General features: G+C 33.8%; 1 protein-coding gene across 9 annotated transcripts in view; it reads left to right on the top strand.

Annotated features, from left to right (window-relative positions):
• Positions 1 to 16,148, top strand: part of LOC143226355 (uncharacterized) — a 59,574-nt gene that overhangs the window by 40,178 nt on the left and 3,248 nt on the right. For 5 of the 9 annotated variants that reach the window (XM_076457222.1, XM_076457223.1, XM_076457220.1 and 2 more), the window contains 9 exons: positions 2,388 to 2,414; positions 4,757 to 4,805; positions 5,222 to 5,338; positions 5,864 to 5,950; positions 6,584 to 6,760; positions 7,557 to 7,778; positions 8,983 to 9,053; positions 9,831 to 9,852; positions 12,885 to 12,965. In XM_076457222.1, coding sequence (XP_076313337.1) covers positions 2,388 to 2,414; positions 4,757 to 4,805; positions 5,222 to 5,338; positions 5,864 to 5,950; positions 6,584 to 6,760; positions 7,557 to 7,778; positions 8,983 to 9,053; positions 9,831 to 9,852; positions 12,885 to 12,965 — 853 coding nt within the window. The remainder of the gene's footprint in view (positions 1 to 2,387; positions 2,415 to 4,756; positions 4,806 to 5,221; positions 5,339 to 5,863; positions 5,951 to 6,583; positions 6,761 to 7,556; positions 7,779 to 8,982; positions 9,054 to 9,830; positions 9,853 to 12,884; positions 12,966 to 16,148) is intronic. The other 4 variants (XM_076457226.1, XM_076457227.1, XM_076457224.1 and 1 more) reach the window with 1 other exon arrangement.

Raw genomic sequence — 16,148 nt, 5'->3', positions numbered from 1 at the left:
ACATTTTTGGATATATAGATATTTAAACTCAACTTTAACAATACTGAGAGATTATAGGAATATAACTAAACAATTAAAACTGAAGAAAAGACTTTTCAAGATCTTCTGTAAATGTAATTCTACAAAAATGCATATTCTAACTGAGAAAAAAGGTAAGACACCCCACATTTATTCCCACTTAAAATGGCTCAACTTACACACAGGTATATCACACCAGGTGCACATGATTAGAAGAACGTTATTCAGCATTTTGAATGAGGCTTGCCCTATTCAAACCTCAGACATTTTGTTTGGTGTGCTCCTGACTGTTGAAGTGAGAGTGAGCACCATGGTGAGAGCAAAAGAGCTGTCTGAAACCTTCAGAAAGAAAATTGTAGCAGCTTATGAGTCTGGTAAGGGATTTAAAAAGATACCAAAAGATTTTGAAATCAGCCATTCCACTGTCCAGAAAACAGTCAACAAGTGGAGGGTTTTCAAAATAACTGCCAACATGCCCAGGTCTGGTTGTCCAAGCAAGTTCACCCCGAGAGCAGACCGCAAGATGCTAAAAGAGGTCTCCAAACACCCTAACATGTCATCACGGGACCTACAGCAGGCTATGGCTACTGATGATGTGAAAGTGCATGTCTCTACAATCAGAAAGAGACTGCACAAGTTTAACTTGCATGGGAGGTGTGCAAGGAGGAAACCTTTGTTCTCTTAGAGAAACATCAAGGTCAGACTGAAGTTTGCCAGAAAGAATGTAGACAAAGATCAGGACTTCTGGAATAATGTTCTTTGGACAGATGAGTCCAAAATTGAATTATTTGGACACCAGTACAGAGGACATGTTTGGCGTAAACCAAATACAGCATTCCAGGAAAAGAACCTCGTACCAACTGTGAAGCATGGAGATGGAAGTATCATGGTTTGAGACTGCTTTGCTGTAGCAGAACCTGGACAGCTCACAATCACATAATCCACCATGAATTCTACTGTGTATTATCGGGTGCTTGAGGATCATGTGATACCATCTGTACGAAAATTAAAGCTGATGTGGAACTGGACCCTGCAACACGACAATGACCCAAAACATACCAGTAAATCCATCAAGGACTGGCTAAAAACTAAGAAATTGAGAGTTCTGAAATGGCCGAGTCAAAGCCCAGACCTTAATCCCATTGAGATCCTGTGGGATGACTTGAAACGGGCTGTACATGCAAGAAACCCCTCAAACATCTCACATCTGACAGAATTCTGCATTAAGGAGTGGGACAAATTTTCTTCAGACCGATGTCAGAGACTGGAAGATGGCTACAAAAAGCGTCTCACTGCAGTTATTTCAGCCAAAGGAGGTAACACTAACTATTAGGGGGTAGGGTGTCCTAACTTTTTCCTCAGTTAGAATATGCATTTTTGTAGAATTACATTTACAGAAGATCTTGAAAAGTCTTTTATTCAGTTTTAATTGTTTAGTTACATTCCTATAATCTCTCAGTATTTTTGAAATTGAGATTAAATATCTATATATCCAAAAATGTTACAAAAATACACAGGCTTTCATAGGGTGTCCTAACTTTTTCACATGGCTGTATATTATAGATAGTATATAACTATCTCTAATTCATTATACTTATAAAGCGAAAAAAAAAACAGTTTTATTTACAACTCTTTGGAAGTAATAGATAACATATATTATAGGCAGTTTTTATTTTTACGGCAACGAACTAAAGCAGTTATTAACCGTTGAAGTGTTTGGTTTGGTTTGAATTTCGCGCGAGGTTCTCTAAGGCTTTCTGCGCTCACCGTCCCTAATTAAACATAGTTAACGTTTAGGAGATCAAAGCTTACTTAAAATTATTTAGTATCTAAAAACATAAAAGAAAATAAACATTTTTGGTAATTTTTATCGCCAATTCAGCGTGACTGGCTATTTCTAATGCAAACTTTGTTTCACAGTCTTACAAAACATTTGAAGAATATTTTTGTTTTTACTATAGGCTTCAGGCAAGTTACGAGTGTAACTCGAAGCAACTCAATAATTTGTTTATCAGAAGCTTTCCTTGTAAAAATCGGTTAATGCATTAATTATTTGTTGTTGTAGAGATATCCAAGAAATTGTTTGTTATATATATTTTACCACTAAGATGGTTTAGTATCACTTGGCCGTGTAAATATTCAAATTAATCCTCATTTCAGAGACTCTTACAAAATATTTTGTTTCAGATATCTTGTTTACCATCATTTATAGGTTGAATGATATTTTTCGGAAGTTAATTTTAACCTAAAAGTATTCCAGCAATGAACTTTTATGGACCTCATGGGGAACATCTAGTAAAATCAAAATTTGTTCTTTTACTTTCCTTCATACTTTTATTCAAATATTTTACCTGAATTTTCTCTTGTAGATTTTCATCACAGCAGAAGAAGACTGAGTAAGTAAAATCATGTCCACGAGGACTGTCAGTTGAACGTGTATCTATAGTCCTTGTTATCCTTGCATGGAAATTCTATTACAATGTGAATTTTGCGAATAAATAACCACAAAAACTGTATCTTGGATTTTTAACCACAATCTTCACCCAATTATGTTTTAATAGCGCTTTTCATGCGATAAAGTAAACAACTAAAAATTAGAGTGTTCATTTTAATTTGTCCATGTAAGATTGTCTGTAACCATATCTAATTCATTATACTTATAAAGCAAAATCAGAGTTTTATTTCCAACTCTTCGGAAGTAATACATAACATATATTACAGGCAGTTTTTATTTTTATGGCAACGAACGAAAACAGTTTTTAACCGTTGAAGTGTTTGGTTTGGTTTGGTTTGAATTTCGCGCAGAGGTTCTCTAGGGCTATCTGCGCTCACCGTCCCTAATTTTGCAGCGTAAGACTAGAGGGAAGGCAACTAGTCATCACCACCCATCGCCAACTCTTGGGCTACTCATTTACCAACGAATAGTGGGATTGACCATTACATTATAACACCCCCACGATTGAAAGAGCGAGCATATTTGGCATTCGAACTCGCGACCCTCGGATTACGGGTCGAGTGCCTTAACCACCTGGCCATGCCGGGCCCCGAAGAAGTGTCTCAATGTTATTTATTTTCTTCAAACTTTAGCTTCTCAAACTTCTGGTTATGTGTCCTGCTCAGAGCAAATATCAGGTTTGTTTCTAAATTTGCATAATTTAAATTGTTCATCATAGCGAAAACAAAATATGAACAAATAACTGATGGCATGTTGATGTTTTTTCATAATTCTGTAGATTGATTTTTTCTTCAACTTAGTTGGCCCAGCATGCCCACATGGTTAAGGCACTCGCCTCATAATCCGAGGGTGGTGGGTTCGAATCCCCGTCACACCAAACATGCTCGCTCTTTCAGCCGTGGGGGCGTTATAATGTCACGGTCAATTCCATTATTCGTTGGTAAAAGAGTAGCCCAAACGTTGGCAGTGGGTGGTGGTGACTAGCTACCTTCCCTCTAGTCTTACACTGCTAAATTAGGGACGGCTAGCGCATATAGCTCTCGCGTAACTTTGCGCGAAATTTAAAACAAACCAAGTCACCTTAGATTTTCCAAGCAAGTAAATAAAAAGGTCTGCTTACGCTATTTTCAGAAAGTAATTTAACAACTTTTTTTTTCAAATTTAGATAATTTTATTGGCTGCACATATTTCTCAAATGTGATGTATTTCGTTGTCTTAAATTCGTTAATGATTTATTATTAAAATACAAAATCATGTATTGCGTTTTTTGAAGTTGTGTCGTTTTTTTTTCTACAAAAAAATCCTCCCAATGACTCACCGGTAAATTTGAGGGTTTATAGCAATAAATTAAGTTTTTATACCAGCAGTAGGTAGAGTATATATAGCCTAATGTGTATATTTTTGTTTACAACAAACATATTTTTAAACAAAAAATAGTTGTACCATAAAATAATTGCCACTTCTATTGCACTGTTTGTCGATATTTATATCGTGTATGTTTTGTATTTTTTAACATTTACGTAATTATATATATATATAGCTAAGCAGTTTATAAGAATGCTTCAAATACTCTGTTTTCGGTATACTTTAATGATAGTTTTAATAACAATCATATTGATTAAATTATTACTCAGAACAATGCTAGAACAAAGAGTTTTTGCTGAACAAATTTCGTGATTATTAAGTTACAGATTTGTTGTTCCAGTTTAAGTTATTATTTTTGGTCAATATTATTGTATTCCACTGTCAACTCGAATGCTTTGTCCTGGTGTTGTTTGTGGTTTATTGTATGTCCTGTTTGGCTAACCCTGGTTTTCTTGATGTGCAAATGTTATAAAATGTGAAAAACTCCTTGGTTCAAAGAGAAATCACTACATGTCAGTTATTGATGTACATGTATCCTTTATAAAACGAATGCCAAATTTTCGTTATTCAGAGTCAAACTTCCTTTGAGAGCTTAAATAAAAGCTCGACGTTTTTTATAGGGATTATACAGCTTTGTTTGATTACATATTTTTAAACGTTTGTTTGAGTACTATCTTCTGAGTTTTGATTGATAAAAGTGATTATAAAATTATTACTACATTTTAACCACAACTGAATATTTGCTGTGCTAACTTGTTTATATTGAATTATAATTATTTTTAACCAATTAAAAGCTCAAATTAAAGATATGAGTGTCTGAGTCTCGTTCTTTCAACCTACTGATTTCTAAGAGTTAGGTCTAATGATCACGCTTCGGCGATTGGCCCATAGTTTTTATGAGTTACTTTTATTCATTAGGCCACAACAAGCTGCACCTCAGGCATCAGAAGCTGAAATGGCGATGGAGGTGAGTTTTGACCTGGTGTCCAGTTTCTATGGTAACGTACTTTTTTAAAAAATGTTTTTACTGGCAAAATTAAAATGTATTAATTATTGTTTTGAAAATACACTAAGTGATGGACAGTTATTCACCTTGGATAATACCACAAGGTTGGCCACCTGAATCTGTTTGGAGACGGAGTTTTAAACTATTTACGCCAGCAGTTTGAAACTACAAGTGAACAAAGCTTCTTACTTTAACTTAGCTGAATTAGTTTTTGCAGTCAGTAATACTTGTTAGTACACGTGTGCGCGAGAAAGTTATAATTTCAAAAACAAATTTCGTAAAGTAACCCTTGAAGCTTAAATAATGTTATCATTACGCGTTACGTCATTATTTTTTTGAGATTAGTTACTGTGTTCCTTACCAAATGTTAATATCAGGAGAAGATGCGAAAGAAGAAAGAGGAGGAAGAAGCTATGTGGCAAGAGTACATGGAACAACGACGTATCCAAAGGCAGAAAGATGAAGACGAATTGAAGAAACTGAAGGACAGACAGGTAAAACTTAACTGATGATGTCAGTAACCCGATTTATTCCTTCCACTTCTACAGTTCACATTATTCTTCGCTATGTAGAATACGTGTTTTCTCTGAAGAAGACAAATCAAATCAAACGTCTTACTCTTAACTTTGGTCCGGCATGGCCAGGTGGGTTAAGGCGCTCGACTCGTAATCCGAGGGTCGCGGGTTCGAATTCCCGTCTCACCAAACATGCTCGCCCTTTCAGCAGTGGGGTTATAATGTTTCGATCAACCCTACTATTCGTTGGTAAATAAGTAGCCCAAGAGTTGGCGGCGGGTGGTGATGACTAGCTGCCTTTCCTCTAGTATTACACTGCTAAATTAGGGACGGTTAGCGCAGATAGTCCTCGTGTAGCTTTGCGCGAAATTCAAAAAACAAAAAATCAAGCAAACGAATATTATTTCATAAAAACAAACCATTGATTAAATACAAACAATCAAAGTAATGTTTGTTAACAAACAAGATATTTTGAAAATTTTTACTACCTTTTTTTTTTTGCAGGCAAGACGAAAAATGCAAAGGAAAGAACAGGAAGTAAAAATGATGGAAATGAAAAAGCGACAAGAAGAAACTAGATTACGTGAAATGGTAAGTGACAGACCCCTTAAACCCCTTCTTTCCTTAACTTCCTGATATCATGTGTATTTTTTATATTAATTTTACGTTAACCTAGGCAGACCCAGTTGTATTATATGAGGCATATTATTTTATGATAACTAACAATTAACGTATGTCATTTTTAAAATCATTATCTATACGATAAAGAGTTTTGAAAATTAACCGACTTTCGAAAAATTAAAGTAACATTGTTCAAGAATGGGCATGTCCTTAATTTTGTACGATTTATAGGTGCTCGAAAACCTGAAATTTTTATATCTATAAGCTCTTTCTACCAGGTTTTATTACTTCAACATTTGATTTATAAGAATAAAAGTATTTGTGAAAAATGTAGACTGTTGTAATCAAGCGATATTTATAAAACAATTAAATTTGTTATAATATTTAGGTTTCTTAAAACTATATCACTAACCGATAAAAAGTGAATTATATTGAGAAAAATGTGACACAAAAAAGCACACACATTCACTTATGTATATTTTATAAAGAGTTATGCTTATTTTATTACTGAGAATCTGATAATTGAGGTAATATATATATATTCTAAGAACTATCAAGAACTATATACTATTCCAAAAAATATGTTTGTCTTTTTTGAATCAGGAGGAAAAGAAACAAAAGGAAGCAGAAGCCAAAAGGAAGCGTTTAGAAGAAGCTGAAAAGAAGAGACACGCGATGCAAGAAGCAATGCAAAAGCTTCAAGAACCCGTCAAGAGGAACTTTGTGATTCAAAAGAAAGACGATTCTGTTGCAGCTCTTGGTCATCCTAGTTTCGATAAGGTAACGTAAACACAAGATACTCCTTTATTACATCTTTAAACAATTACTTTTTAACTAACGTTATTACCATGTTTACTAATTGCACTTTTAAAAATATTTCTCTCAATGTCTATGGCCCTTATCAAGCCAAAACTATGACGTCTTCCACCTTACAACCCATCCTACCCGTTCTAGTTTTCTTATGAATACTTGCCTCTATGGTACTTTTTACCTATGGCCCGGTGTGGCCAGGTGGTTAAGGCACTCGACTCGCAATCCGAGGATCACGGGTTCGAATCTCTCTCAAAAACTAACCATGTTCGCCCTTTCAGCCGTGGGGGCGTTATAATATGACGGTCAATCCCACTATTCGTTGGTAAAAGAGTAGCCCAAGATTTGGCGGTGGGTGGTGATGACTAGCTGCCTTCTTTCTGGTCTTACGCTTCTAAATTAGGGACGGATGGCGCAGATGGCCCTCGTGTAGCTTTGCGCGAAATTCAAAAACAAACAAGTCTTTAACTATAAGAAAATGAAGTTTTCGTCAATTCTCTTTTAAATATTGATTTTTATGTTTCTCTTCCCTCACATTTCAAAATATTAGATAAAATTAGAAATGTGAAAAGTAAAAAGATAGTGAAGAAAAAATGTATTTATGAAAAAATAATAATATAATTGCGTTTTAGTTTGTTAGTCTAGTTTATTAATAGTACTCTTTAAGTGCAGTGAGTTTGGAAAACAAAATTAAATTACTCACACATATGTATGTAACAAAGTGCTTTGTCTTGTGGTAAATGTAATAGAACAATCTTGTTTCTAGTTTACCAGTGCGACGCAATTTAAAAGCGAGATGAACAAGACAAAAGAACAATTAGAGGAAGACAAGAAAATCTGTTTGCAATATAGAGTAAAATCTCTTGAACTTGAAGGGCTCAATAGTGAGGAGCTACGAAAAAAAGCTCAGGAACTGTGGAGTAAAATCTGCACTTTGGAGTCGGATAAGTACGATTTGGAGGAACGTCAGAAACGTCAGGACTACGATGTTAGTTGCTTTATATATTGTGATTTAAATATCTTCTTATTTATATACTTTGCATAGAAGGTTAGATGTTTGCTGGAAAAATGAAAAAGTTAAAGAAAAGCAACTGAAGTCGTGCTGTTTTAACTGTTATTGAACCTGGAGATTTTAAACACAATAGATATATTATTAAGCTCTATCATATCTACACAAACAATGAAAGTGTATCTTTTACCATACTGTGGTAGTTCATAGTTGTACTTCGGACTAAACAAGTGAAACATTTGCCGCAGGGCGCACACACGCAGAACATTGGTTAATATATTTACATTATCTACTGTTGTTAGTTATAATTTGTAATTCAGCTTTATAGTTGTTATTCTATTATAACAATCATTTTACATTGTAAGCTTTATGGACTTACAACTAACGTTAACCTGCTGGGCTGGTTGAACCTGGTGTGGTGCTATTGGGTTTACGGCCGAAAATATCGTTAACGGTGATGATATCCATCTGATAAAATAATGCATCCTAATAATTATAAGTGCCCACCAGTCTTTGGACTTACAAGGCTAGAAACCTTTGTACTTAATTATAAACAAACAAAACATTATAAGTAATATAGCTCGAAAATTATACTTAATTAGGTGTGCTTATATATATGTTGTTCTGATCTAACTAGACAACTTGTTTTGATGAGAAGCTAATATAAATCAATGACATTCGTTTACAAGAAATCCTCTTGATAGTTTACATGAAAATTATATTATATGCAACTTGATTTCTCACTCTTAAAACATCGATACATCAATAAAGTTAAAGAAATTTAATAGTGGTATTGTTTGGCTGTAAAACAAAGTTTCCGAAGATGTCTCTACGTTTGCACTAAGTTTTATGATGAAACCTGTGCTATTTGTTACGTATATACGTTATGTAGCAACTACCTAGTTATGATCTTCCGTTTTGATACTGTTCTCACATCGGCTGATTTCAATAGTATATAAAAAAAGAACATTTAATATTAATCATATTTTTAAATATGAGGGAATATAAGTGTAATACCCTGTATGTGTAAAACGTTATCTTTGAAACAGAAAAAAGGTGATTACTTATTCATCTAAAAAGAACCATTTTGAATAGTCTATATATAACTGATATTGTGTCTAGCGATAACATGAAAACTCCATATTTATTGTGTTGTTTTGAAAATAATATAACTTATCCACAGCTCAAAGAACTTAATGAACGACAGAGACAGATAAACCGAAACAAAGCTCTGAAGAAAGGCTTAGATCCCGAGTAAGAACTTAAGGTTTTTCTTGTTGTAACAATTAAGATATTTTTTCCGTTGTTTGTATGTCTTATTTAGAAACGAAAAGAATAACGTTTTCTCAAGTTAACTCACAATTTAGGCACAGGTGTTCTTAGGAGTGCATGATGTGGTTTAATAAAGTTCAGTATTTGCATGTTTATTACGTACCTAGTTACATTTATTTGTCAGTCTTCCATAAATTTAAAACGGTTGTATTGTTGAGAATTTACTTTCAGCAATTTGGCAGTGAATTATAAGAAAAATATACGTGAATTTAATGTTCTAACCTTATCTACACATAGAAATATATACACGAGTCTAACGTACTAACTAATGTAAAAAATATATAGACGTAGGACTGACGTAATTAAGCTACTTTTAGGTAAATTAGTTAATTTTCGATATGCAATTTAGGGTAAAACTAAAACTGATCTTTCTCATAATGTAGATTATTAAAATTCTCAAAAATATTTTATAAACTTTTCCTATGAAATACATATTGATGCTTTGATCTTAAATAATGTTGTTAATTATACATACAAAGTAAGTTACAAAACAGTTAATTAACACTAAAACATATTCTCCGTAAGTAAAATTTGTACTTCTAAAATGGAATTGATTTCGTTGTTGTATTTTGATTTTATGTGTAAATTTTGTGGAAAAGTTTTCTTTCAAATAAACAATTTTAATAAAACAAGTTCATTGTCAAAACTTTATACAAATATCGATTTACTTACTAAATATTTCTTATCGTTATTTTTCAGAGCTCTCCAAGGAAAGCATCCGGTAAGATGAATTGGTAAAATATTTAAAAAAGTGTCTTTCAACAACAGAATAAAAACTTACATACCTGTGGCTAGTAAATGTCTATATTAAGAAACTATATCTGGAGTATAATTTGTAAATGAATATAATCTTTTCATATCCTATTTTTTAGTTATTTCTCTCATATAAAGTGATGGTTTACTATAAAGCACGAGGTCTCTCAAATGGTTAAATATTTTCTAGATAATTAAATAACATATTTCGTTCAAGTTATTTCAAAACGCCGATTATGTCACGAGTAGTTATATTCACTGACAATTATATTTTACAGTTTAAATTTATATTAAATTTCAAGGCCTAAAAGTCCCTATACCACTACTACCTTTTCCAAAGAATTATCTTTTTTTTTTCTTTTATTTTGGCGATTCTACTACCCAACACTGAAAACGTAATACATTAATCCTATAAGTGCGAAAACAAATTTTAGAAAATATTTTATGATGTAAAAAACACTGATTATACAAAAAATATAACCCCAATCAAATAAACACTGTTTTGGCCAACTATATCCATGGAGTAGTTATTTAGTAAGTGACGGTGTAGTGACATAGAAGGTCGTGTATGCTCAGACAAATATGAACGAATGTGATTGTGGTGTGTATAAACTGTTTTCAGCATTTGTTCGTCGAAGTACACGTACACACCTTTTGTGTGTAAAAGGGTGTGATTTTGGTATAATATTTATTAGTAAACAAATTAATGCTTTGTTCAGACAATTTTTCTCTTGGTGTAGAGTCATGCCTCGTCACGTGCCAGTAGTTATAGGGTGTCACATTGTTCGACTGTTTACAAATGGTATGAAGCAAACTGACATTGCTAGAACATTAGAATAGCCCTAGTATACTGTATATAGAATCCTGAAACGTTATCGGACTACAAAAAACTTTATTTCACTACTGCCCGTCGATGTCAAAATACGTTTTGCAACATCTTACGACAGGAGTTGCATGATCACATTCATGTCAAAGTATCCAGGTGAGCAGTGAATAGTAGACCGACCAGACAAGGCTATTTTGCAAGATGTGCTATCTCCAAACCGATGTTAAACCAGAATTAACCACCGTCACTGTTTTAATTGAGCAAGACAACATGACAACTTACAGTTAGGACACTGGCGACATGTCATATTTTCAGATGAGGCCTGTTTCTGGCTTGTTAAAGCTAGTGATACAGTTTGTGTTAGTCATTTGACTCGAGAACAAATGAAGAGAGACTGTCTTTCCCCTACAAAACACACAAGAGATGGTGTAGTATATGTTTGGGCAATTATTTATCATGATGTAAAAAACTGCTCTTGATATTTTCCAGAGAAATATCAATAGCGTCAACTACATGCATCACATGAAGACGATATTTCTGCCATATTCTAGGAAAAGGCTTGGCAAAATCTTTATATTCCAGCATGACAATGCCACTGCTAATAGTGCGCGTATTGTACAAAATTATCTCGACCAGGTGAACGTTACAAATTTGCCATGGCCAGTAAAGTCTCCAGGTTGTAATCCAACTTCTGGGCGGAACCGAACAGGAAAATTGCTGGCCACGATCTAAAATAGTTACTATAGATAAGTTGAGCTTTTTAATGAAGAGATGTAAAAAAATCACCGTGGATTACATCAATAATCTTATAGACTGTATGCTACTTAGCCTTGTGAAGGTTATTATGGTACGAGGAGGACCACCCAGATGTTTAATATGAACTGATGTAAGATTACAAAGTCTAATTATAATAATTTCATGTTCTATTTTGACATTATACTAATTTCGGAAAGGTTTTGTTGTGATAGGTGAAATGCTAAATTACAAAGTTATCTATAAGGGCTTGGAATGGCCAGGTAGTTTATAAACGTTACTTAATAAAGGGGTCACTTTTTTTGTCCATTTCCAGTAAATATCTTTCAAGTTATACTAAAAATTAAAACTAAACGAAGTTCGTATTACTGCACCACGCTGACATTATACTGAATTACTGTAAGGTATAAAACATATTTTAATACGGAATAAAAAATTCAAATTTTGAGTTACTCTGTGACTTTGTTTTGGAAAGGCCAGGCTTGGCCAGGTGGTTAAGGCGTTTGACTCATAACCTGAGGATCGTGGGTTCGAATCCCCATTGCACCAAACATGTTCGCCTTTTCAGCTGTAGGGGCGTTATAATGTGACGGTCAATCCTACTATTCTTTGACAAAATAGTAGCCCAAGAGTTGGCGGTGGGTGGTGATTACTAGCTACCTACCATCTAGCCTTTCACTACTAAATTAGGGACGGCTAGCGCAGATAGCCCTCGTGTAGCTTTGCGCGAAATTCAAAACATACAAACAAACAATTGTTTTGGAAAAATGGACACTTCCCCTGTAAATCATCTATGCATTAAGTCTAATTTATGACCTCATTAACTTTTTTATGTTATAATATTAGCATTAGCTTACCCTTATCGCGTTAATCGATTATAAAGTTCCCATTCCACAAATGCGAAATAGTAGTGCAAAATATATTTTATTCAACATTTGCTAGATACTGCTCCAAAGTGAATACATGTGTATAAAGAAAATTTCTCGCACATCATCTTTACCTACGTAATCAGTTCTCCACGAACTTGTGATTCGAGAAAACACTAATATCAAATTAAACATGTATTGAATAGTAATAATAGAACGAAGTGCTAATGTTAGGACTGATAGATAAAAACTAACTTATCGAAACAATTCCATTTGCACACACGATCCACATCAATTCAACACATAACCATTTCTCCATCACCACCTTCACTAACGCGAGGTGCCTTCACTGTTGTTTTGCTATACCAACTTCACGTATTTTTCTTATTCCCCAGTCTCCAAGTATCTAGTCAACACAGAAGGACTTTTTGCGATAAAATTCTTATTTGAAGGTATAATTATACTTGAATATGTATACTTGTATAGACGTATAGCGTGTGTGTGTATATCTATGTTTTATATGTTATTGTTGCTTTTTTGTTTAAATCTTCACAGCCCAAGATCCAGGTGGCTAGCAAGTACGAGCGTCGTATTGACAGACGGACATACGGCGATAAGAGACAGTTATTTGATGGTGTACGTAAAACTCTTGTTTTATTTCTTAAACTAACACTCACACTAGCAAAAGTTACTCTAAGATTTCCTTGTGTGGGAGAAAGTCAGCACTTCGATGAAACGCTGACCTTTGACCTTGTAGAGTGGGAATTGTTAAGGAGTTGCTCCCGTTTGTTTTTTTAATGTTAACGAAATTTTAGGCTTAATAACATAATATTGTACGGGACTTTGCGTACAGCTCATAACGTGGTATATACAAAATACAAACTGGGACATAATTAGTCCTTGCTCTCGTCCATCCCTGAAATGCCTTCCTTACATTCCAGTGTTGTTGTAACGTTTAGTATGTTAATTGTGGATGTATTTTGTCTAAAAACACTTCACTCAGAGCGGTTAAAAATATATTGTAGTGTAATAAGAAGAAGAAACATTACTGATATGCTAATGAAGATCAACATGTTGAGTATTGCAAAGGTCGTTACAAATATTCATATTGATACCAACCGTGTAAATAAACACTTTCTATTTACCAAAGTTTTGATGGCTGTGCAATTCACTATCATGAAGACAGTTTACAGTGGTTGTCACTAAAGACATGTTCGGGTTGTTTCGAATAATACTGACATGTCGGGTGCGAAGTACAATTAAGTACTTAAGAAAGACAATTGATAGACGAAATAAATTAGCAGTGAGTAATGGCAGATTAATAAATAAGGCTGGAGAATCACAGTAAAAAAAAATAGAAAAGAGGGGGTTAGATAATGTAACTTTTTTGTCAGCATTTTTCCAGTTGTGTTTCTTCGTTTGTAATTACGCACAAAGGTACACAATGAGCTATCTCTGCTGTGCCCAGCACGTGTATCGCAATCCAGATCCTAGAGTTGTAAGTCCGCAGACATACCACTGTGCCACTGGGGGACTGGCAGTTGTGAAACAGATAATTGAAAACGATTTCAATAATTTAATTATAAAGTAAAAGTATTGCAAACACTTGTGAGATTAAAATCTAAACTACAGACTAGTAGAAACCTGTTGGATAACAAACCGTCTTAAAATATAGTCTAATACTTACATAAATATAATTAATAATTAACGATTGTGAGCCAGTATTCTGGAAGATGGAATTTAACGTGATTAACAGTTGTTTAGCTAAGGCTGTCTGAGCACTTTCTGTATTTCTCGAGCTAGTCTGAAAGTTTTACTATCTATCGGCTTGTGAATAAACCATTCGATATAATATGTTATCAAATACATGTTCTGAAAGTATTAATATTCTCCTGGTTTTGATGCGCTGGTCCAGGAATGTTCACTTATTCGTTAAGTAGGAATGCGTCCTGTTTCACCTATATATATACACACACAAACCAGAACAACCTGAATACGGTAACTGGTATACAACCTCGGATCTTATATTATGAGAAATAGGACTTTAACACATGTAATCAAATTGTGAAGTGTCATGAGCAAATTAAAAACTAATTTGATATTCAAGCTCATAATGGTTTGTTTAAACACTTATTATAACAAGTTTACGTTCGTGATTATTATAGTTCTGGCTGCGGTTTCAATGTGCTTATTTCTAATTTCTTCCATAGTTGTTCCTAATCAAGTTTATGGTGTATTTGTTCTGGCTAAGGGTAGACGTAATATTTACTGAATGAAGTTACACCCGAGTAGATTCTGAAACTTTTGTAACCAGTGTGTATAGATATACTAAGCCGTTCTTAACCGATACTGGATAGTTGGAAGTTAAGTTAAGGTATTTACTTGGATGAAGGTTTGTCGTATAGGTCGATACTTAGCATCATGGTAGATTATTACATGTAGAAAGACAACTTAATTTTATCTTATGATTTTACTAAAATATGTAACTAGCTTGTGGGTTTGCTGTAGTAATCTATTTCACTATTGGTAAACTATAAAAAAGTTATATTATCTTACCTTGTTTCTATTCTTATAGTAATTCTACAACACTAACGAATTTACCACCACTAACTGCTAAGTTCTTAAGTTTATGAATTGCATTCTTAAACACGTTTTTAATCGCATGCTCCACTTGTTACTATTATTTAAAGTAATGTTTTATTTATGATTGAACCATGTATTCAAAGATAACCATTGCTATCAACTGTTTTAACAATGGCAGACTCGATAGTCAACGAAACGTCGGTAAATAAACAAACAACTAATACGTTTTTAACACCAATATGAATAATTGTGATAAAGAGAAATTGCTGATGTTCGCTTAATAAATTAATAAACTTTACAAAATCTACAATGTGCACTTAAATTAGAAACATCGCCATGTTTTCCTATGGAAGAAATTACACATTGTACACCTGACCAGTAATTTTCAGTTGCAGTACACTTCCTTACATATTTATGATGTTTTTATTATTTCAACATATTGGTGTCGAGAAGTCTTTAATTTGACTAAACCGAACATATTACATTCAAACTGATAGTAACAAGTTTTTAACTTTCTTGTATTTTTGTTGTAAAAATTTGAAAGCTAAGTATTTGTTCATTTTCAAGTGTTACAGTCTACTAAGGCCCCGGCATGGCCAGGTAGTTAAGGCACTCGACTCGTAATCCGAGAGTCGCGGGTTTGAATCCCCGTCGCATCAAACACGCTTGCCCTTTCAGCCTTGGGGGCGTTATAATGTGTTGGTCAAACCCACTATTCGTTGGTAAAAGAGTAGTCCAAGAGTTGGCGGTGGGTGGTGATGACTAGCTGCCTTCCCTCTAGTCTTAAACTGCTAAATTAGGGACGGCTAGCGCAGATAGCTCTCCTGTAGCATTGCAGAATATTCAAAATAAACCAAACCAGTTTACAAAACTTAACAAACTTTACCATACTGGAAAGTTAAGACTAGTTTCCATTAAATAATCCCAAGCGATAACATATACTTTAAAATATATCATTTCTTTCATGTTTTAAAATGAAACGACTTTAGTTGTTACGATAACCTCTGCTATTTTTAAAGAAATGTTTATATTTTAAAATGGCACAATGTTGCAAGTCGTTGTTAATTTGTACATTACAAATGTCAGTTAGCTTTGTTACATTATCCAATTATTTTAACTGAATAATATTTGAGTAGAATAAAACGTTTGAAATTTATTGCTTTTACAATAAATTAATTAATAATGGAAACAAAAATTTCTTTTTTAAACACACTAAAGCTCTGTTTTGACCCCTTC

This window comes from Tachypleus tridentatus, chromosome 9, assembly GCF_004210375.1.
Source record: "Tachypleus tridentatus isolate NWPU-2018 chromosome 9, ASM421037v1, whole genome shotgun sequence".
NCBI classification, from domain to species: Eukaryota; Metazoa; Arthropoda; class Merostomata; order Xiphosura; family Limulidae; genus Tachypleus; species Tachypleus tridentatus.
Note: the sequence above shows the minus strand (reverse complement) of the source record. Positions and strands in the feature narration are given on the sequence as shown.